This window comes from Pleurodeles waltl, chromosome 3_1 (assembly GCF_031143425.1).
Source record: "Pleurodeles waltl isolate 20211129_DDA chromosome 3_1, aPleWal1.hap1.20221129, whole genome shotgun sequence".
In the NCBI taxonomy this organism is placed as follows: domain Eukaryota; kingdom Metazoa; phylum Chordata; class Amphibia; order Caudata; family Salamandridae; genus Pleurodeles; species Pleurodeles waltl.
The window spans coordinates 211193729-211216104 of NC_090440.1; the positions used below are offsets into that span (position 1 = coordinate 211193729).

At 44.1% G+C, this 22376-nt stretch overlaps 1 protein-coding gene across 3 annotated transcripts in view; it reads right to left on the reverse strand.

The window, feature by feature from the left end:
- The window catches only part of CCDC33 (coiled-coil domain containing 33), an 808167-nt gene that overhangs the window by 450852 nt on the left and 334939 nt on the right, over nucleotides 1–22376 (reverse strand). For all 3 annotated transcript variants that reach the window (XM_069222214.1, XM_069222216.1, XM_069222217.1), the window contains exon 5: nucleotides 1764–1897. In XM_069222214.1, coding sequence (XP_069078315.1) covers nucleotides 1764–1897 — 134 coding nt within the window. The remainder of the gene's footprint in view (nucleotides 1–1763; nucleotides 1898–22376) is intronic.

Here is a 22376-nt window from a genome sequence, read left to right on the forward strand (position 1 = left end):
CCCACAATCATATGTTTGAAGGCCCTTACTTTTGCACATCATTTTCAAAGCAATGTCTATAGGGCTCTTGTCCGGGGGGTTGCTACTGCAGTGCGCCAGGTTCAGTGGCACCGGGGCCCTGTGGGGTGAGTTGCCAACCCAATGGAGAATAGTTGTTTATACTGTCCAGTAACGGGGCAGTTCTGCCCATCATCCTTGCTTGCATGATGCCCCTTGCTACGCCACCGTGGCAGAACCGTGCCCCATATCTGTCTGGCGACCCCAGAACGCTTACCAGTATACTTATTGAAAAGTTCCATCATGCCCTGAGACAAAAAAAAAAGCAACTGCCTTCTCTTTTTCATTGAGAAACTTGGGGCCATCCTAAACTCTGACAGAGGTCACCTTGTCCAAAAGCAGGAGTTTTTGTCCATCCAAACTCTTCCTTTGTGATTCTTTAACTGCAATCGTGTCTATCTTTTGTAAAAATCTAATCAACTTTATTGTATTCTTAATTAAAACATTACAAAAGCAACGCGAGCACACAATAAAATCAGTTTTTAAAAAGGAAGATTCCTTTGACAAAGTGCAAATGCACAGAGCGATGAATATTGCAAAGGTGCCCAGAAGGCGCCGTGCCTCAGTGACAAACTACATGCAGGTCAGTCACGGCTCCGCGTGCAAGTCTGCTGTGTGTGTTTGGGGGGCGGGGAGTTACATGGGTCTGCGAGCGGAACCGAGCTTCAGGGACAAGCCCCACATTAAATAACAGGTACAGCATGGATGCATGAACAAAGCCGGTCCTCCGAAACAGAAGCTATAATGCACATTAATCACGGCTCTCGTAAGCTATTTCAGGAGTGTTTTTTCTACACCTGCCGATGTTTTCGTGGTAGTAAACTTATTGGGAAGACTCATTTAAACTGTTGCTAGCGCTGGCGTGTATGCATGTTGTATGGTTCCATAAACCTAACGAAGTCTCCCAAGAGTCGTTCCTAATCACAGTTAGACATTTTTCAGAGAACTCTGTGCATATTCTGACATGCAGCCTGCGCAATTATGCCTTCAACAAGGTGGTTCGCTACAGGCTCAGTGCCAGGCTAAGAAAGTGGGGCGACCTTGTGAGATTTAGTATTTTACAATATGCGTTTATCAGGAGATGCCTTGTGTTTAAATCTTTTCTAGTTTCACTGTAGTACTGAAATTGAACAAAAAAACAAATCTTATTCTCAGCTAATAGAGTATGATGTTTTCCCCACAGTGTAAGGGAACCTTTGGGTACCTGGTTCGGGGTGCTAACTGCATCTGAGGTTGAACACTTTCCTACTACTTAGGGTGGAATAATCCTGCATGTGAGACCTAAATTGCATCTTTATAAAAACAGATAATTTAAAAGGTTATTATTCCAAGATGGCTTTATTCCCACCTCCTTCAATATATTGCTCAAAGCCAGGGGCCATGTATTACATTAGTCGCTATGTAGGTTTATCTCTTCCCATAAATTAATTTTAAAAAGACAGAATTCCTGTACAGCATCTTATTACATAGGCGGTCCCTGCTAATTGCTGGTTTAAGAGACAATTGTAATTTATTCTGGGCCTAAGCTGTATAACGATAGAGGATCACTTGATGGGATTCATTGTGCCAGGTCAAGCCAAGGAGATTAGCTACTCAGAAAAACCTCAATACCATAAGTTATAGCTGGCAGAAAGTTTGCATCTTTCCAATATGGGTTACATAGAGGGACTGTAAGGGCACTGCCAGTAGCATTAATCTTGACCTACCTTCATCCTGGGAATCATCTTCCTCGATTTCAAGGTGAAAGGTCTCCTCCCAGTTAGGTGAGTGGGTTGGCAGGGCTGTGGAGTGTGTGACACCTCGAACTGTACGTTTCTTCTTCTCATCTGAGCTGCTTTTCCTGTAAAACCAAACATGGTTTCCTTTTAGACACTCCACCATTTTCACATGAACACCCCTGTTTGGGTGTACATTCCAATTGAACATTTACAGAATGTTTCTGATATATCTAATTGGTTGCATATAGCTTTTTGGGAAACAACTAATATGAAGAATATTCCACTTGTTTTCAGTTGCATTTAGTAACTTATAGTGGTGGACAGCGAAGGGAAGGCCCTCTTGAGCATGGTAAAGTCTTTTTTGTGGGAGAGAAGGGTCGTATGGAATGAGGCAGGTCTGGTTTTCTGAGCTGGGAACTAAACTTTACTACTGAATTCCCTTGGTTGGTAGATCGTTGCTAAAATTCTAAGTGAAAATGAAATACGATGTAGGTGTGGTGTATCCTACAAAGAGTCTTTGTGCCTTAATTGGTGTAATTATGTTCTATGTTTAGAATGCTACAATAATATTAAATAATGTTCAACTATGCCGACAGCTGTGGGGTTGATGTCTTGGTGCATTAAAGAGAAATTGACTGCAGAAGTTGGGTGAATCTCTTCTTTTCTCCAGACTGCAACTTTGTTACAGTGGGTCAACTGTTTCTTTTCACTGTTTGTTCCTCCTTCACTTGATTTGAGCTCCTAGAACCTTTCAACAGAGATCACCTTAGATTAAAGGGCTTGTTAGATGATCTGATACTCCCCTCCCACCACTAAAGTAACTGGTTAGTGCTGTTTTATAGACCAGATTGGAAGTTAACACTTTCCCACAATTACTTATCTTGCCATGCAAACCAGAGAACCAGTCAGATGATTTATTAGTCAGCATACATTAGGCCTAATGACAGTACCATTTGGAAAACCAATTTGGCTCAAAGGGCATCTCTTTGCAGTGATGTCAAAGAAATAGTCCAGGCACCTTGTTTTCTGACCATTGGAGACAAGTTGAGACACCACTGGACAACTTTCCCTCTGACCTAGACTGGGCTGATCTGTGCTGTGGAAGGATGGTTACAGATATCTGTGTGAAACCATCAAATGCAAACACTGCCTATAGCCTTGATGCACAGTACCTAACTTGTTGACCATCTTTGTATTTTAATTTCGAATACCTCAGAAGAACCAAGTCCAGAAAGCAAATCTTCCAAAGACAGCAAAACCATATTTTCGCACATCAACACAATAACCAAAGGTGCTACACTTTGATTCTTATTGAGAAATAGTTCCCACTGAAAGCCTAAGTTTCCACGTAAGTTGACTCAACAGGACCTGCAAGGAAGGCTTTATTGCTCCGGAAACCAGCATCATAGGTCCAACTGCCCCAGTCCTTCAGTAACCAGGTAGTTGCTGAAAATAAATCACAAAGAAGGATTCATCGTGGGTACCCATGGTAGTTCAATCAGGCCCAGGCACCCTCTTCCTCAGACTGACACCTAGGATTGGTCCTTAGTCACCCAAGTAACAATTTTAGAAATAATTATTTTCTTAACCTTTTCATTAATTCTACATCCATTACTTTATCTTTGCCACAAACATCGTAGTCCATTTATATTATTATGGGGCACAATATATGGTGACAAATATGTTTTTATTTCCAGACAAGCTATGTCTCTTTTGGCAATCAAAAACCCAAGACCTACTACTAGTCTCCGTGCCTAGAGTTTGCCCACCCCTCCATTATTCCCAGTAGTGCCACCTTAGGGTCCAACACCATGGGGGTGCCCAGGATTTTCACCAAACAATTATGCATCATTTGTCAGTATCCCAGGATGAGTTGTCAACCCCAGGTCATGAGGTAGAAAGTACCCTCCTGCATCTTGCAAATTCTGGGCTACATGCCCTGCCCATCTTCCACAGTCTGTTAGGGCTATAGCACATAGAGATGTAAAAAGGCATGGGCAAAGTGGCTAATTGCTCATGTCCCCCAGTTTCCAAGGGCCCCCGATAAGGTGTTTTTTCTCCTACTCTATAGCACATTTGTTGATTTCTCTTACAGTACATCTTTCTGCCTATCTCTACCTCTGACTTTCTCTACTCAGTGCTATTTTTAGGAATTTTGAGGTCCCGGGAAATACTTTCAGCTCTTTTTGTGTGAAAGTTAAAGTATAATTCAATATTGTTTGGTGTCATAAAGCTTGAATTAGCAGAACATAGGTAATAAAATTAATTTGTTTTGCCTAACATGGGGCCCCAAAAATTCCCTTGCCTAGTGCCATAAAAATCCTTAAGAGGTCACTGACAGCACACTCTGCTGAAGTAATAAAACTGTAAAAGTCTGAGGTTGGAGGGGATAGATAGGACTCAGGCTGACATTCAGGCCACCTGTCACTCAGCCTCATTTATTTCATCCAGGTCTTGCACCCATGAGGCTCAGAGCAGGTCCAGGATGTTCAATATTAGGGACCTATACAATCTGGAGATCCCTCTACACCTTAGAGGTTCCATGATTAATTTTATTTCTAGAGCATTGTAATTCAGGACTGCCTTCAAGTCCCCGATATGTGTCACTAGGGCATGGCAGAGCTGCAAATATTTGTACAACTGAGACTGGACTGTTGCTGGTGATCTACTAATTGTTGGAAGGATTTTATGTGATCAGAGCCCCTGGCATCCCCTAAACTAGAGATGCCTATAAGATCCCAGCCACGTAACCCAGCTGCTGTTTGATGTGCCTAAACCAAGTACCGGACAACAGTGAGGTCTGGTAAGTTTGTTCAACTTATTAATATGTTTGAGGCTCCCCACCAACACAGGATCAGAATCCTAGTATCTTGGTGAAGCACACGAGGGGGAACATCGCCATATAGAAAGGCCAGAATCTCTGTTTTTTTATTAAAGGTATCAAGTTCAGCCACCAACTTGAACAAATTAGGTCGCTCAGAAATAGTGCTTTCACGGCCCGGGACTGCAAGGCAGCCCTCCCACATGAGTTGAGTATATTTCTCATATGAAATTATGGTAGATTTGCAGCCCATTGGTATCTTGTAATCATGGACTTGGTAAAGAAGGTAGGCAGGAGGATGAAAGGGCAGGTTAGCAGTACATACAAGTATCTAGGAAGCGCAATCATCTTGTAGACTCCCGCTCCACCTATTCCGAAGAGCAGCGGTGAGGCCCACACCTTCTGGTCCCTCCAGGTGCTCTGTGTCAGGAAACAATATTCAGTTCCCAGGCCTCACATTGGTCCTGAGAGATGGTCATTTCCACATATTGAAAAAGCACAGTGGTCCCTAGTTTAGTACATTGTTGATAGTGGTTTTCATGAGTATTCACATTGAAAGTGGTACAGTTATTTCAGCCCGTCCCAAAAAGCATCATGACAGACAGATCCAAAGGGATAGAAACAACTAGAAATGCCTAAAAATACATATAAAAAGTACTACGAAAGTGGAGTGCATTGTGGATGCCACAATGAATAAAAGACACAGGAAAATCAAGAAAGCCAGGGTGGTCAAAGTGGGATACAAAAACAAGCATTTGCAATGCAACGGGTCTCGCATTTGCTAGAGTTAGAGTTATTAGCATTGTAAACTCCTAACCGGACTTTTCTTGCCACATAAATTGAAAATTAGAAGTAAACAGTTTCATGTAAGCAAGCCGATTCACAGTGCCACGGCCGCCATGAGCATCAGCGTGAAGAGACACACTAAAGGAAAAAAAAGTTCGCTTACAGTCAAACTTATCGGCAAAAGTGCAATTAGCCATGTAACAGGGGCGATGGCCAAGGCGGTAACAAAACCTCCCTGAGGAGGGACATAGGTAAACCATTTACCAATGTCATCAAAGGTTTTTTGAAAGGAAAGGCTACGAACAAGTGATAGTGATGGGCGTGATGTGGGCGTTGTTAAAAACCGAGATCCATAACACTGCGCTGCTATGCTCGACCTAAAAAACGAGGAAGAAAAGAACTGCCAGTGGCACGAGAGGGTGTAAATAACAGGAATGCAAGGAAAGCATGAAGCAGAGTTTAAATCAAAGCAATTTAAAGGAGACCAGGAAAGGCTCAGAAATAGAATGGGTGCCAATCACAGGATCTGCTGAGGAGCTGAAGGGGCAGATAGGTGAAAGAAGGAAGAAAGCTATGCAAAGCTTTTATGAAAACAAAAATAAGATAAAAAGAAAGCACTTATAGAGATGATTGCAGGCGAACTCTTAACACTAGAAACTGGAAATGTCAGATACTGGGGCAGGGTGAATCAGTGTCAAAGACCAAAACGCCTGGTAATGTCTTTGGCTGTGGTGTCATTAATTGATTCCTTTATCAGCCTGGCATCTTAGGTCTGTCGCCCGCAGACACAAACCCGAGATGCTGGGTGTTAGAGGCTAGACATCAAAACTTGTTCTCTTACACCATTGTAGATTTCAGTTTTTTGCTTTCTCGCCTTGTCCTGGTTTTAGTCTCTTGCATAGCCTCCTGTTCTAAGAAGCGCTCTAATGTGGCTATCACAACTTTCTGTTTAGGTGTAAATGGAAAAAGTAAAAAGTAAATAACACCCCTGATTGTTAGTAGAGTGCAATGCCCCACATAAATCCCAGAAACAGTAACGTCAGAGCCGGAGGAATAACAGGATTAATTTTCATTTATATAATTTGAACAATGCTTCCTTAGTACGGGAAGTTACCATCTTGGTCAAAGGTTTTAAGGTTTGAGGACAGGACAAGGGATTCTGTCAATACTTGGAATGCATAAATCCTCAATCCCTTGGAAAATGCCATCAGCTGCTGTCCCACGGGAGCCCTGTGATTTGTTAAAGAACAACAACTACGCCAATTCTGAGCAAAATCTTTAATCCTCCGTGACTGGTTTAAGGCTACACGTTGTATAAGTAATAAGCAGCACGTGAGTTCGTGTGACGACTCAGAGGATTTAAACACACACTTCTGGGACTCCCCCTCTTTTCAAATCAGAAAGCCGTATACAGTTGTTGCCTTATATGGAAACGCAATTACCCATGCTTCTTCCTGTGAAATGTGAGTGAGGTGCAGTTTTTTTTTTTTTTGGGTGAGTGTACTGCAGTTGTATGTGGATTGAAATTCAACGGTTTAGAAATTGTGTGTATCTGAAGGCATCTGCCTTCACTTTGACTATCAGTATGAAACTGGTTGCAGTGCGATAATATCTTTATTAGGCTATTATTTGGATGGGGATGAGGGGTGGGAGAGGGGGTGGAGCTAGCAACCATGCTGTATGGAACATTTGTTGAGCGCTCTCCTTCCACCCTGGAGCAAGCTACCTGCTAGGGCCCGCTCCGGAGAGTGGAGGTTGCCCTTCACAATCCACATAGCTGGTGGAAGGCCAGGGAGTGCCGAGGACCCTGCCACTGCTCTTCTCCCTTGATTTCCCTTGTGCCAAACCTACAGCCACGACCTCACTGTGGAATGCAAGATGGCGTAGGCCTCGGGGAGACCAGTTTTACTCACAGACCTAGCATATTGATCTCCGCCCACGCTGGAGCTACCTTGACCCCCCTTAACTGCTCATTGTTACCTCTGTCCTGTGCCTCACTGGGGTGCCTCACTCTATGGGGAGACACCCTCCCTGCTACACTGACTGGTGTGATGCCAAGCAGACCTGTGCTATGGCCTGAGGACTACTGCTAGGGGGCCCCTTCCTTGCACAGGATCATATTTGAGCTGGCACCCCCATAAAAAGGAGACCTGCACCACATCACGACCTGCAGGAAGCTAAGTGGGCCGCTGCAGCCTGTGGGGACTGATCAGCCAACAGAGAAACCCCACCAGAGAGTATCCTGCTGCTTATTCTTGGCATTGCCCCTTTCAGAGTTGTGGCAATAGAGCGGTCCCGAAGACACTATTTGTCACATGAAACCCCTACTTCATCAGGCAGTATTAGTCCCAATACACTGATGAGGTGCACAATGGGTGCTCCTACAAGGTGGCGGTGACAGCTGTGTGATCCTCCTCCTCCCCCACCACTGGCCACTGAATGAGCATTGTTGGGACGCATGGGGGCCCCAGCTATTTGCCCGTACACTCCCAATGGAACTATCTGCCACTGGGCTGAGGAGCTTACAACTCCAATCTCTTCTTACAATGAGGCAGGTGCACACAATGGAGGAGGACCCCCTGGCGGCACCCACCAGGGTAGCTGATATGGCTCTATCTACCATACCATCAGATACTGGCTTGATGCACCTACCTAGCAATGAATTGAATGATATCCTGTGGCCATCGGGTCCACCAGAGAAACTCTGGAGAATAAAATTGACTCCTTGGTGGTTGATCCGAGTCTACTATGCGATGATCACAATAAAATGGCAGACCAGGTACACAAGGTGGAATCCACCGTTTCGGGCTTGACCCCTGTCACAAATGGTCATGCGTCTAAAATTGCCTCCATGACCAAATGCATTAGAGTCCTGGTAAGCAGAGTGGAAGATCAAGATGGCAGGGCCAAGCGTAATAAAATTTGTTCGATTACTGGAGAACATTGAAGGAGATTCTATGCTTGCCTTTCCAGAGGACTGGCTACAAGAGGTGGTCGTCCTGAATAGCCTGTCTAAATTCTACACCCTCAAAAGAGCACACAGGGGGCTGGCTGAAACCCCCCCCGCATCCCAAGCCTGATGAACTGCTGATAACGGTGGTGGCCCATCTCATGTACTTCCAAAACTGAGACTTTTTGTTGCCCAAGCAAGGGCTGCTGGCCCCTTCATGTTGAAAAATGAGTAGGTTTCGATCTTTCCCGACTTCACATCTACAGTGCAGAAGCTCAGATCATCTTTTATAGTAGTGAAAAAACTGACTGTGAGAATTGGAGGTCTCCTATGCCCTACTGTTCACATCTAGGCTGTGGGTTCAGCTTTAGGGAAAATCTGTTCTTCACTGACCCGGCTGAGGCTTGGAATTGGATTGGAACCTACCATACCCAGGGCCACTCAGCATAAAGGCTAAAGGGCTCTGCTGGACCACAGGGATGCAAAGGGCCTCAGTTGCAGCGGCAAGGATGAGCCCAATCTGCCCATCGGCAGGCCTGGGCTAGCTGGGACAAGGCCCTGGCTGTGGCCTCATTGATGGGACTTGCTGCTGTGAGACGAGAGAATGGGGTGACCACCTGAGAGGATTCTGGTTCAGACTTCGAGAGTGGCCCAGGATCACATATTAGTGTCTTATTGACTAAAGTTATGCCTCACACTTATCTAACTTTTATTATAAAATCACAATAGGGGGAAGGAAACATCGTAGGAGGTCTTTTCCTGTTTTCACAGCCCATGCAGTACATTACCTTTGAGATGCTCATAGGGCCAGGCGGGGAGTTAGAGTTTAATTTGTCTATTAAGAGTTTCTTTCCCCCCTCTTCAGACTTTGAGTAGCTGGTCCACTGTGGCCTTGCTGATGTTTTGATTGCACCATGGGTTGGCACAGTTTGGACATAGCACCAAGGTTTGTCTATCCTAGGTGGGTAAAGTTGGTGTGTGTTACAATTGTTATGTTGGTTTCTGTTCCTGTTTCCCACTGAGGTGTACTCATTTATGGTAAAACAAATGCCTGGTTGAGGGCAAAGGGTTGTGTTTTGCAGGGCCCACAGTACCAGATTGTTTCTCACTCGCAATTGTATGCACCGCTCCCACTGCTAAGGTGATCACATGGAATGTTTGGAGTCTTAACTCTTCGAGTACAAGACACAGAGTGCAAATGTATATTAAATGGCGCAGGGCCTAGATCACCTTTCTCCACAAAACACACCTTACTAAAGTGGAGAGGTTGGCTGTGCAAAAACGCTGGTGAAGGAGGATCTATGCCACTACTATGTATTTGCTAGGGGAGTAATAATCTGGGTCCTACTGGGAACGCTGTTCTTCGTTCAAATATAAATAATTTCTCCAGACAGCAGGTACATAGTGCTATATAGCAAACTTGGAGGAAAAGGTATCACTTTCATTAATATCTATGCTTCAAACACTGATCACCTGACCTTTCTGGCGGCTCTAGCACCCCATATAACTCCCTTTTACATTATCCACTGCTTATGGAAGGAAATTTCAATTCTATAGCTGATGTTCTAATCAATAGACTGCATCCTCCCTACCATCAAAACCCCATTTTTCCATAGATGGTCAAAAGGTGGTCTAAAGAACATGGGTTTATAGACTCATGGAGGGAGTATGATCCTGAGGGAAGAGATTATTCCTCGTATTCTGGAATGTATGACCTCTCCATTCATCTGGATACATTTTTATGCATCACAAATATACATAAAAGCGTGATGTTATGTTGATTTGTATTGCGCACTAATCACCAGAGAGGGTATCCAGGCACTTGGGCAGATGTGTAGTTTGTGGTCCCCAAGGTGCTTATACAAAGAGACAGGTCTTCAGCTTCTTGTGGAACTCATGAAGTCAGGAGGAGGCTCTGATGTGTTAAGGGAGTTTGTTCCATGTCTTGGGTGTCATGTTTCCGGTGTGATGTAGGAGAATGAGCGGCCACCAGTTTTGCTTTTGTGGATGCAGGGGATGTGTGCGGGTGAGAGTGAGGCACAGCATAGGTGTCTGGTGGATTGATGAAAGTGTATGCGGGTGTTCAGTTATTATTGTCTTGTGTTGTGTAGGACTTTGCATGTGTGCCTAAGCAGTTTGAATTAGCTGCACTTGTGAATGGAAAGCCAGTGAGCTTTCCTTAGCTGTGGTGTGATGTGGGTGCAGCATGGCAGATGGAGTGTGGGCTTTTCAGTGGTGTTCTGAATGCAGGCCGAATACCTTGCTAAAACTGACTCTGACCATATTCCGCTTTTATTGTTTAGCTGGGATATTGATAGACCTTGTATCCAGACCTGGTAGCTCAATGTTGAAGCTTTGGAAGGCCTGGTTTTCAGTGCCACCATTGGGGACAAGGTGGCACACAACTACTTTAGGGAGCATAATGGAATAGCATCCTTCCCACTAGAGGAGTGGAAGTTGTTCAAAGTGGTGGTGTGCAGCCACCACTTCACCACAATGGCTGGGATTCACATGTAACTGCAAGCTGAGATGAAAAAAACAAGAGAAACTCCTAAATAAGTTAGAATCGCCTAAAACTGGCGATCTGGCACCCCTGGAATGCCTATGACTCGAGAGGGAAAAGCTGTTTGAAATGGTGCAATGGCTCAAAATATATGATTATTGCACATATATTGTTAAGGCACACAACAAACATGATAAGGCTGGAGGTTCCTGGGTTGGTTAGCCAACCTCAAAAAAAGGAATTCCCAAATATTCATGCTCTAAGGTGTGGAAGATTAACTGGTTTATGCCAAACCTTAAATTAGCACCACTTATCTAGCTTATTATACACAACTGTATGCACAGAGAGGTAATGGGACAAGATGACTACACAACAATGTTGTGATCTCTCTTGGCGGGGAGATAGGGGGTCCAAGAACTAAGAGGCACCCATTACGTGCTCGCTAGAGGTAAGGTACCCGGATCAGAAGGGTTGCTCATTGAATTCTATGAGACTTACAATGACAACTGTTATCAATTAGGTCTTTAGTTGGCAGAGGTATACACCCTTGTCCAAGTAGGGACCACAATCCTAGTCAGGGTAAGTCACAACACAATCCAAATTATCCCGTGCTCACCCTCTGGTAGCTTGGCACACAGCAGGCAGACCTAGAAGACAAATTGTAACATATTTGTGCAATAACTCAAACAGTAACACAGTGAAAACAGCACAAAAATACACCACACAGGTTTAGAAAAATAGATAATATTTATATGAATGAAATAAGATAAAAACAACAAAAATACAATATGCACAAGGTGATATATCACTTTTTCAAGGTTTAAAAGAGTCTCAAACCTTAAGAATCAGTGGTTGTATCCTTGTAACACACAGTAGCTGGGATGCGTAAAAAATAATGACACACTGGGTCCGCAGAGGAGGAGATGCATTGAAAAATAAGGCACTGTGTCGGATTTTCCAGCGTGGCACAGAAGATGCGTCATTTCTTTCCACCCTGCATGGCGATGCGTCAATTTTCAGGAGCGCAGCCTTGGTTCCTCACTGAGATGCAGGATATTCTGAGGCCCAAGAACGATGCGTTGAAAATCCTTGACACCCTGGTAGAAGGAGCAGGCGCAGTGTTGATCTGGTAGACGATGGGGTGAAATTTCAGCTGCGAGGCAGGCTCTGCATTGCACGCTATTTTTCCAATGCATGGGGATTTTCTTCTCTGGGGTGGAGTCTTTGTGGCCCTGAGACTTCAGAACAGGAGCAAGCTCAATCCAAGCCCTTGGAGAGCACTTATGGAGAAGGCAGAGTCTTTCCAGCAGAGTCGTAGGCCAGCAGGCAGCAGGGCAACAGGCAGGGCAGCAGTCTTTCTCAGCAAAGCCGTCCAGATGAGTCCTTTGGGCAGCCAGGAAGTCCCTCTGACAGAGTCCAGGTGTAGATCCAGAAGGGTCTGATTTGATGGGGTCACGGACCCAGTGTATATATATATATATATACACCCAAAAATGCCTTTAAAGTGGGAGAAACTTCAAAGAGTGGTTTTGAAGTGCACAAGTCCCCTTTCAGCCCAGTCCTGTCTGCCATAATCCCTGTGGGGGTTATCAGTCCTGTGTGTGAAGGCAGGCCTCTGGTCTTTGACGTGTAAGAGAGAGCCTCTCCAACCTTCCTGCCCAGGGAGACCCATTCAGTATGCAGATGAATGGAGATGGGACTGAGTGTATTGTGTTTATGGCTGTCTGGGTGGAGTGCACAAGGGGAGCTGGCAAACAGCACAGACCAGACGTAGACTGGAGACATACTGTAAGGCTTCTAAAAGTGGCATTTCCAAAATAGTAATAACAAATCCAACTTCCCCAGTAAGCAGGATTTTCTATTACCATTCCGGCCATACTAAACATGACAGGGCTACTCCTTTCAGATCAGAATCTACCACTTAAAAGTTTATGAGGGCAGTTTTAATGCTAGTCTATGAGAGGGGCATGTCTGACAGTAGTGGAAAACAAAGTTGTGAGTTTTTCACTACCGAGACATGTAAAACACATAGGAACATCACCTTCCTTTTGCTTACATAGCACCCTGCCCTATGGGTTACGTAGGGCCTACTTTAGGGGTGACTTATACATAGAAAAAGGGAGTTTAAGGCTTGCCAAGTAGTTGTGAATGCCAAGTTGAAGTGGCAGTGAAACTGCACACACATGCCTTGCAATGCCAGGCCTGAGACATGGTTAAGGGGTTACTAACGTGGGTGGCAAAATCAGTGCTGCAGGCCCATTAGTAGTATTTAATTTACTGGCCCTGGGTACATGTAATCAATTAAATATGCCAATTGGGTAGGAACCAATGTTACCATGTTTAGGGGAGAGAGCACATGCACTTTAGCACTGGTCAGCAGTGGTAAAGTGTGTCCTAAAACTAGCAAAAACAGGGTCAGGAAAATGGAGGGAGGCAGGCAAAAAGTTGGGGAATGACCACACTAGGGCTGTCAGGTCTAACAACAGGCCAGGATCTTGGGGTGTCTCCCAGCAATGATGAGAGAGGCCTTCCTCATCCCTATACTGAAAAAGGGCAAGGAAGCGGACCGCGTGGTGTCCTATGGAATAATATCTAAATTCAATGTAAAGTAAAAGGTGCTTAGTAAGATTCTGGCAAACAGGCTTTCCCCCACCTCAGAGGCCTTATTCATGTAGATCAGTCACCGACGCTCAGTGCAGTAACCATTGTTCGGCAATTGGTGCAAGTTACGCACGCCCCCCTGAGTGACCACCTTAAGGTCCTCGCAATTGTAATAGATATCAAGAAGGCCTTTTACTCTTTATGGTGGGCCTTCCTCCATGTCACTACAGTAAGCATGGGACTGGGCAGTAGGTTCTTTGAATGGACACGACTACTATATACTACTCTGACAGGTCATACAAAGACCAGTAGGGTAATATCAGTTGGGTATCACCTTCGGAGGGGCACAGGTGGTATTGCCCACTCTCGTCAGTACTATTTGCTAGGGTTACTGAAACGATGGCCGCTATGCTTCGCAAGGTCAGGTATCATTGTGGGCTGCAGATCAATGGCTCTTCTATGTCTGTCTCCCAGTGCTTAATTTGTGCTTGTTGATTCCGGTGCTGAGCACCGGCACTTATTTTTGCGGGCCAGGGCTTAGTCTTCTGCCTCAAGCATTTGATGCGAGCAAAAGACACACATGGAAAGACGAGGAAGGTAAAAATGAAAAAGCGTCACAAACGGAGAAGGTAGAAAGCTGCTACAGTGAGCTGAAGGGGTAGGGAGTGGCTTTATATGGATTAAATTGGCCCGAGGTGGCTTCAGGATTACGCTGCCTCAGTATTCCGTGTTCCCACATTTAATTGCAGCAGCTGCGTGTTTAAGAGAAGAGCTTTGGGCACTGGCACCTTTTTACACCTTTTACCGGCCTCTTTAATCCACTTAGTCACTCCCTATCCCTCCCCCCTGCTCACTCTTGCAGCTTTCTGCTGTCTCCCATTGTGACGCTTTTTCGTTTTTCTCTTCCTCTGTCTTTCCATATGTGTCTTTTGCTCGCAGAAAATGCTTGAGGCAGAAGAATAAGCGCCGGCCCTCACAAATAAGTGCTAGTGCTCCGCACCGGAAACAACAAGCACAAATTAAGCACTGCTGAGATGGCTTCAGGATTACGCTACCTCAGTATTATGTGCTAGCACATTTAAATGCAATGTGTTTAAGAGGAGGGCGCAAATTAAGCACTACTGTCTCCCTTTATGTGGATGACATGTTATTGTTTCTACGGGGTGGCGTCTTTATGGCCTTGGAAGACTTTGGTTGCCTCTCCGGCTTATGCATGAACTGGGACAAATGCAATGCTTTTCCACTGCATATAACGGCAATGCAGGCAAAGCTACCTTTAGATGTCTGGGAGTGTGCATTTATCACACTGAAGCTGAATTCCTAGAGGGTAACATCTGGGCGTCTTTAGCGTCCATGAGACAATCTGTATGTTTCTGGCTCACAATTCTGCTTTCTGTGATGGGCAGGGTCCCACTAACAAAAATGGTCTTCCTCCCACAGCTTTGGTATTATGGGGGTTATTCTAACTTTGCAGGAGGTGTTAATCCGTCCCAAAAGTGACGGAAAAGTGACGGATTTACCACCAGCCGTATTACGAGTCCATTATATCCTATGGAACTCGTAATACGGCTGGTGGTATATCCGTCACTTTACCGTCACTTTTGGGACGGATTAACACTCCTCCAAAGTTAGAATAACCCCCTATATCCCTGCACTCCCAATATGTCTTCCCAAATCAATTTTTCACGAGAAAGACAGTGCACTTGTTTACCTAATTTTGGGGATGGATTAGCGCAGATTTGCTCTTACTGAACTGTGGCTCCTTGCTGATGAATGCGGGATGGAGGCCCTGATATGGAACTGTATTACCTCACTGTGCTGCTGAAGTGGGTGGCTTACTGGAGGGATGTGCAGTGGAGTGTGATAGACAGTGAGATATGATTTGCGCCCACTTAAAGTGCACTGCTGGATTTCATGCTGAACCCCTACTCTGGGACTGAAGAACACTCTGCGGGGCTCATGTTGAATGCGCTCCAGTTTGCATAAGTCCGTGCCCTCCAGAGAACACAGACGATGCGTCATATGTGAATGGCCTACCGTTAACAGCATTGTTGCAGCTTCCCTGTAAGGGCATTTCGTCTTTGGAACATGACTGGTGAAAAAGGGCCTGGCTACGCTTGGGGACTGGTTTGTGAATGGTCAGCTGAGAGAATTTTGTGACTTGATCAAGGAATGTGCATTTCCTGCACACCATTCCTCCTGTACATAGTGGCTGCCAAACAGCACACAAGGTATTAAGGCGGGCAGCAAACATAGGGGCTCGTTTACAACAAACTGGTGCATTGATCATGATGACCCAGTTTGCTTGCGCTGCCGTGCACCCCCTAACGACACCATGGTAGCGCTGTACTTACAATACAGCCACCATGGCACTCATTAGCACAGCTGTGTCAGAGTTTCAGACACAGTTGTGGCGCTTTGCTGAACTAGCATCAAAAATGTAAATGCTAGTCCAGCAAAACGCGGTGAGGCTTGTTCAAAACAGCCTAGCATCACTTTAACGCCTGCCCTTGAGTAGGTGTTAAAAAATTACGCTAGAATCGCGTAGTGAAATCTTGTAGATTTCACTGTGCCATTCCTGCGGACCTTCTAGCAGGGGACATCTCCCTTGCATACGTTATTGCTGGCGCAGGTATAATGTGGCGCAAGGGTTTACAAAATGGCACAATGGTACAATTGCACCAGTTTGTAAATTTGGCACGGGATGGGGGACTGTTCTGCACCGCCGAAGCACCAGAAAAATCATGCTGCGGCGGTGTAAGGGGCTTGTAAATGAGCCCCATAGTTGTTTAAAGGATATTTACACTTCTACTGGGAGTACAAGGGTGATAGCTCCCCTCTACAGGTCGCTCCGAGCCCAAGCCAAGTGCAAATTGACTGGGCTTCATGAACGATGGGCCACAGACAGGGGCCTGGAGCTCACAGATGGTGAATGGAACAATGCCCTCCAAGCACCCCTCTCCCATCCCGGAGCACTTGGTTTAAATTAATTCAATACTATTAACTTTATAGGGTATACCTCACCCCAAAACAAATTAATGTTTCCTAGTGCGCTTGCGACCTGTCCAAGATGTCTAGTTGAGGGGGCTGATTTCTAACACCTGGTCTGGGATTGCACAGTACTTTCAGACTTGTGGGTTACAGCGCTAAATTTACCTCAGTCGGTCACCAGCAGTGTGCCTGCTGGGAATATTTCCAAAACCTAAAGCTAACCTAATCTCCACCAGATTCACAGATTTGGTCCTTGTATTTGCTCGTCAGCATATTTCTATGTATTGGAAGTTTCCCACTGGTCCCACCATTATGGGATGGAGACGAGAATCGTCTAAATAAGCTGAGAGTGAAGGGGCGATTTGTAAAAGGAAGCGGGGACAGGGCAACACACTCATGCAGATGCTTGCGAGATGATCCTTCAGGACTGCCCGTTGATTGACAAGGACGCGCGGCATCTCTGAGGAGTGATGGCCCTGCACACTCCGAACTGTGGGGTAATGGTGAGCTGGCTCGGCTTGTTCAGCTTCTCCATTAACTACTAAGGGTGCAATTAGGGGAGCCCTGTGACCCAAATTACCCCCACCAGGTGTTAGTAACATGGTAACTGTGTTTGAGTATTCACTTCAGGGGAAATTTGTTGAGGTTCTATTACAATTTGTTGTTTTGTTTTCCTTTTCTTTACTTCTACGCATTTCTCTTGACTACGCTGTGCTCGTATGACATGCTGTTGTGCATAGACATTACAGTTTTATTCTCTTGAATGCAAATCTCACTATGAGGGATAGCTAAGCAGTTTCATTTATACGGAGAACTGTTTAGTTTGAGGTGATACAATTGTTGTGGACCTAAACACGAACTGGACTGAGCCTTGTGAGTTGACGCCGTGTATACCAGAAACTTAATACAAAATGTTGCAAACAAAAGACTATGAGTTGCTGTCTCTCGTCAGCTGTTCATGGCAGTATCTTAGAACCGAACATGTGGGCTTTTCTATGACTATCTAGCAGTACTTTCATTCTGAAAAAAAGTCTAGATGAGAGGGAATGTGTATACCTTTCATTTTACTGATGCTTGAGCTTGCAGACTAATGAACATCTGCTGCAGTAAATTATTGCCAACTAATATCCTAGAGCATCTCTGAGAAGCCTCGAGGTGTTTGGCAAGATAACTGTGTAAGAGAACAGAATGTTTAACATGATTGGTATGGTGCAGAATGTATGTAATATACAATGGTAAATACATGTAGTGGTCTAAACGAACCTTTGACCTGAAACACCATTTTTACAGGTCCACAAAATGCAAGAAGCAAACGATTATTGTTTTTAAAAAAATGAATCTTCAGACTAGTTAAAAAATAAACCAGTTTAGATAATCAGAGTTGTCAAAAACCATGAAATGATGCTGTTCGAGAAGCATGACCTCCAAATCAATAGGTTACAAATGTGCTAGCTCCGGATGGTCGGACAAGGAAAATATTAGGGACATATTTACAAGGAACTGAAGCATTGGCTCCGATGCACCAGTTTTGTGAGTCACCCTGCTCCCCCTTAACAAGACCATGGTAGTGCTGTATTTACAATACAGTGCACCATGGCACATGTTAGCACAATAGCGTCAAAACATTTAACGCTATTGTGGCGCTTTGCTGGACTAGCACCAAAAATGTTGACGCTAGTCCAGCAAGCTCGGGGAGGACCATAGGAAACAGCCTAGTGTCACTTCAATGCCTGCCCGGGCAGACGTTAAAACATTATTCTACAATGGCGAAATGAAATCTTGTAAATTTCACTGTGCCGTTGTTTTGGGCCTCCCTGCGAAGGAACGCTCCCCTTGCATACATTATAGCAGGTGCAGGTATAATGTGGTCGCAAGGGTTTACAAAGTGGTGCAATGCTTGGATTGCACCACTTTGTAAATATGGTGCAGGGTGAGGGCCTGTTTAGCGCTTCCGTTGTGTAAAAAAAAATGATGCTACAGCAGCGCTAAGGGGCACAAGGGACTTGTAAAAAAACATTAGCTTTTATAAGAATTCATCAGAAAAGCCAGGGTAGACAAAGAAAAGATCTCCTTTGCAGCTGTATGTAATGAAGGCTGATGGTGCCTAGAAGTTCATGGAGAGAAAACAGCACTCTCATCGAACCACTTGCCAGCTTGTGTGAAAGAGCTCAGAGGAAGACAATAGTGCTTATTACAAAACAACTGTACTGGCTACTATAAGTTTCGCAAAAGGCAAATCCATCATTTAACGCTAAATATGTTAGCGCAAAATGCATCCTCATGCCCGTTTTCAATGCAAGGATGCATTTCTTGCTATGGAGAAAAACCTGAAAAAACACAAGTGCCACGAGCATTAGCCACTCATGTTCTGGTTGTTTGCATGCTTCTACGTTATAATTCTGCCGTGAAGAGTGACGTAACTACGTAACATGGTGTAATGCTGGATTGTGGGGTATTTTACACAACAAGAGTAACATGAAATTCCCCACATTTTGCACATCATCCCAGCTTAATTTAATTTTTGCCTGGGACTATTTTATACTTTATGCTTACTTTCTTAACTACCAATTAATAAAGCTAAAATAAAGCTAAAGCCCTCAGTTTGAAACCTCTTTATGCTGTGCATCACCTTGCAACTTTTACTCCTACATTCATTATGGACTCTGCTTGATTTTGTGACCAGACTCTGACATAGTGGAATGTTTCTCCAACACTTCTTTAGAGATGGACTGATCCACAATAAAACAATTTGATAACTATATAGTCTTACTTTTAGGTCACGTTCACCAGACAGCACAGCAGTCCGATTGAAAACTACATATCAGCTTACCAAGAACTTACAAAAGACTTAAAGCGTGCCAGTTGCATACCATTAGTTGGCTTTATTGCCACTCTCAATTCTTGCATCTCATTTGATGTATTGCATACAGGGAGTGCAGAATTATTAGGCAAGTTGTATTATTGAGGATTAATTTTATTATTGAACAACAACCATGTTCTCAATGAACCCAAAAAACTCATTAATATCAAAGCTGAATATTTTTGGAAGTAGTTTTTAGTTTGTTTTTAGTTTTAGCTATGTTAGGGGGATATCTGTGTGTGCAGGTGACTATTACTGTGCATAATTATTAGGCAACTTAACAAAAAAATATATATATACCCATTTCAATTATTTATTATTACCAGTGAAACCAATATAACATCTCAACATTCACAAATATACATTTCTGACATTCAAAAACAAAACAAAAACAAATCAGTGACCAATATAGCCACCTTTCTTTGCAAGGACACTCAAAAGCCTGCCATCCATGGATTCTGTCAGTGTTTTGATCTGTTCACCATCAACATTGCGTGCAGCAGCAACCACAGCCTCCCAGACACTGTTCAGAGAGGTGTACTGTTTTCCCTCCTTGTAAATCTCACATTTGATGATGGACCACAGGTTCTCAATGGGGTTCAGATCAGGTGAACAAGGAGGCCATGTCATTAGATTTCCTTCTTTTATACCCTTTCTTGCCAGCCACGCTGTGGAGTACTTGGACGTGTGTGATGGAGCATTGTCCTGCATGAAAATCACGTTTTTCTTGAAGGATGCAGACTTCTTCCTGTACCACTGCTTGAAGAAGGTGTCTTCCAGGAACTGGCAGTAGGACTGGGAGTTGAGCTTGACTCCATCCTCAACCCGAAAAGGCCCCACAAGCTCATCTTTGATGATACCAGCCCAAACCAGTACTCCACCTCCACCTTGCTGGCGTCTGAGTCGGACTGGAGCTCTCTGCCCTTTACCAATCCAGCCACGGGCCCATCCATCTGGCCCATCAAGACTCACTCTCATTTCATCAGTCCATAAAACCTTATAAAAATCAGTCTTGAGATATTTCTTGGCCCAGTCTTGACGTTTCAGCTTGTGTGTCTTGTTCAGTGGTGGTCGTCTTTCAGCCTTTCTTACCTTGGCCATGTCTCTGAGTATTGCACACCTTGTGCTTTTGGGCACTCCAGTGATGTTGCAGCTCTGAAATATGGCCAAACTGGTGGCAAGTGGCATCGTGGCAGCTGCACGCTTGACTTTTCTCAGTTCATGGGCAGTTATTTTGCGCCTTGGTTTTTCCACACGCTTCTTGCGACCCTGTTGACTATTTTGAATGAAACGCTTGATTGTTCGATGATCACGCTTCAGAAGCTTTGCAATTTTAAGAGTGCTGCATCCCTCTGCAAGATATCTCACTATTTTTGACTTTTCTGAGCCTGTCAAGTCCTTCTTTTGACCCATTTTGCCAAAGGAAAGGAAGTTGCCTAATAATTATGCACACCTGATATAGGGTGTTGATGTCATTAGACCACACCCCTTCTCATTACAGAGATGCACATCACCTAATATGCTTAATTGGTAGTAGGCTTTCGAGTCTATACAGCTTGGAGTAAGACAACATGCATAAAGAGGATGATGTGGTCAAAATACTCATTTGCCTAATAATTCTGCACTCCCTGTAGTCCATTTTGTGTTTGTCCCACCCCTGTAGCATACACTATTTACTTGTATCCTTCCACTGTTCACGTTTAGGGAACTACATTAAATTGTGCACCAGCACTCCTTGAGACTACAATACTCTTTCTCATCTGTATCTTTTCCTCCTTCACCCCCATGAAGCTCTCTTTCACCTGTGTTCTTCTCTCCCTCCCCTGCATGCTTTTTTCTCTCTTGCTTGTGTGCTTCTCCCCATCACCCATGTTGCTCTCCTTTGTCTTTCCCCTCCCTCACTCACTCCCACTGTTTCCCACCTTCATCTCCTCCTAGTTACCCTCACCCCTACAGTTCCATTTATTTACTTTAACTTTTTGTGTTTGATGAAGGTCAGAAATATCAAGAACAAAACATTGTCTGGTCACAATACTGTGACAAGAATATCGAGGGACAAAGTATTGAAAGGGAAGTTTGTATACATTTTCTGTACTAGCTCAACATATATGTACTTTGGTCATATATATGTTTTTCAGGCACACATTTATGGAGGTAAGAATAGTAAATCCTTACCTCCCTATGTTTACTTACATGTTCAAAATTTTATTCCTCGATATTCTGGTCACGATATTGTGACCATTTGATATTTAGTCTTGGATATTTCCTACAAGTAACTTTTTTAGGAGAGCCAGGCACCAAATTGCTGTCAGCCCTTCCACCATCTAAATGAAAGACCTTTTGCACTACTTCTTTCTCAGATAAATAAATAAAAAAATGGCACTCAAGACATGGGAATATCTGGTAACGCATACATGTGTGTGCCTACAAAATAACACAGCTGCATCATTGTTCTTTGTTTTTTTTATTTTTTTATTTTGTTCATGCTGTACGTCCTATGCTCGGATGCTGTACACCATGGACAAAAAGCATTGGCAGAGCCAATAGGTCTCAAAGATGAGATCTACTAGCTTTGCCAATGCTTCGTTCCAATGGAAATTCTTCCTCTTTTTTTTCCAGCTTACACAGCTGAAAGGGAATGCTTAGCTGCCATATTTCTCCTTCCTTGCTATTCTCTGACACATTTAATCTTTGAGGCACATGTTACTTTGCCACTCATTAAAATGCACCAACATGGAAACCTTTAAGTGTGGGCTGGATCCTGCAAGCTAAATCTTCAATGCTGTGGTGAAGAATGTAAAAACCCAACAGCAGATTAAAGATGGGTAGTATATCATAATTATTAATGTATCCAAGCTAGAAAAGGAACGAACCTTCATATACCCCAGAAACAGGATTTTAGCAAAGCTTTTAGGACAGTTGCACCTAGCTCTATCATCAACCTTAGACCTTTGAAGATGATCCATACACCTTAATATAATTAATCAAAGGACATTGTCATTATTGGTTGTGTTGAAGGAAGGAAAGCAGAAAATCTGTTGTAAAATAAGCATACGGGGGGGATAACATTTAAATATTCAGCTTAAAAT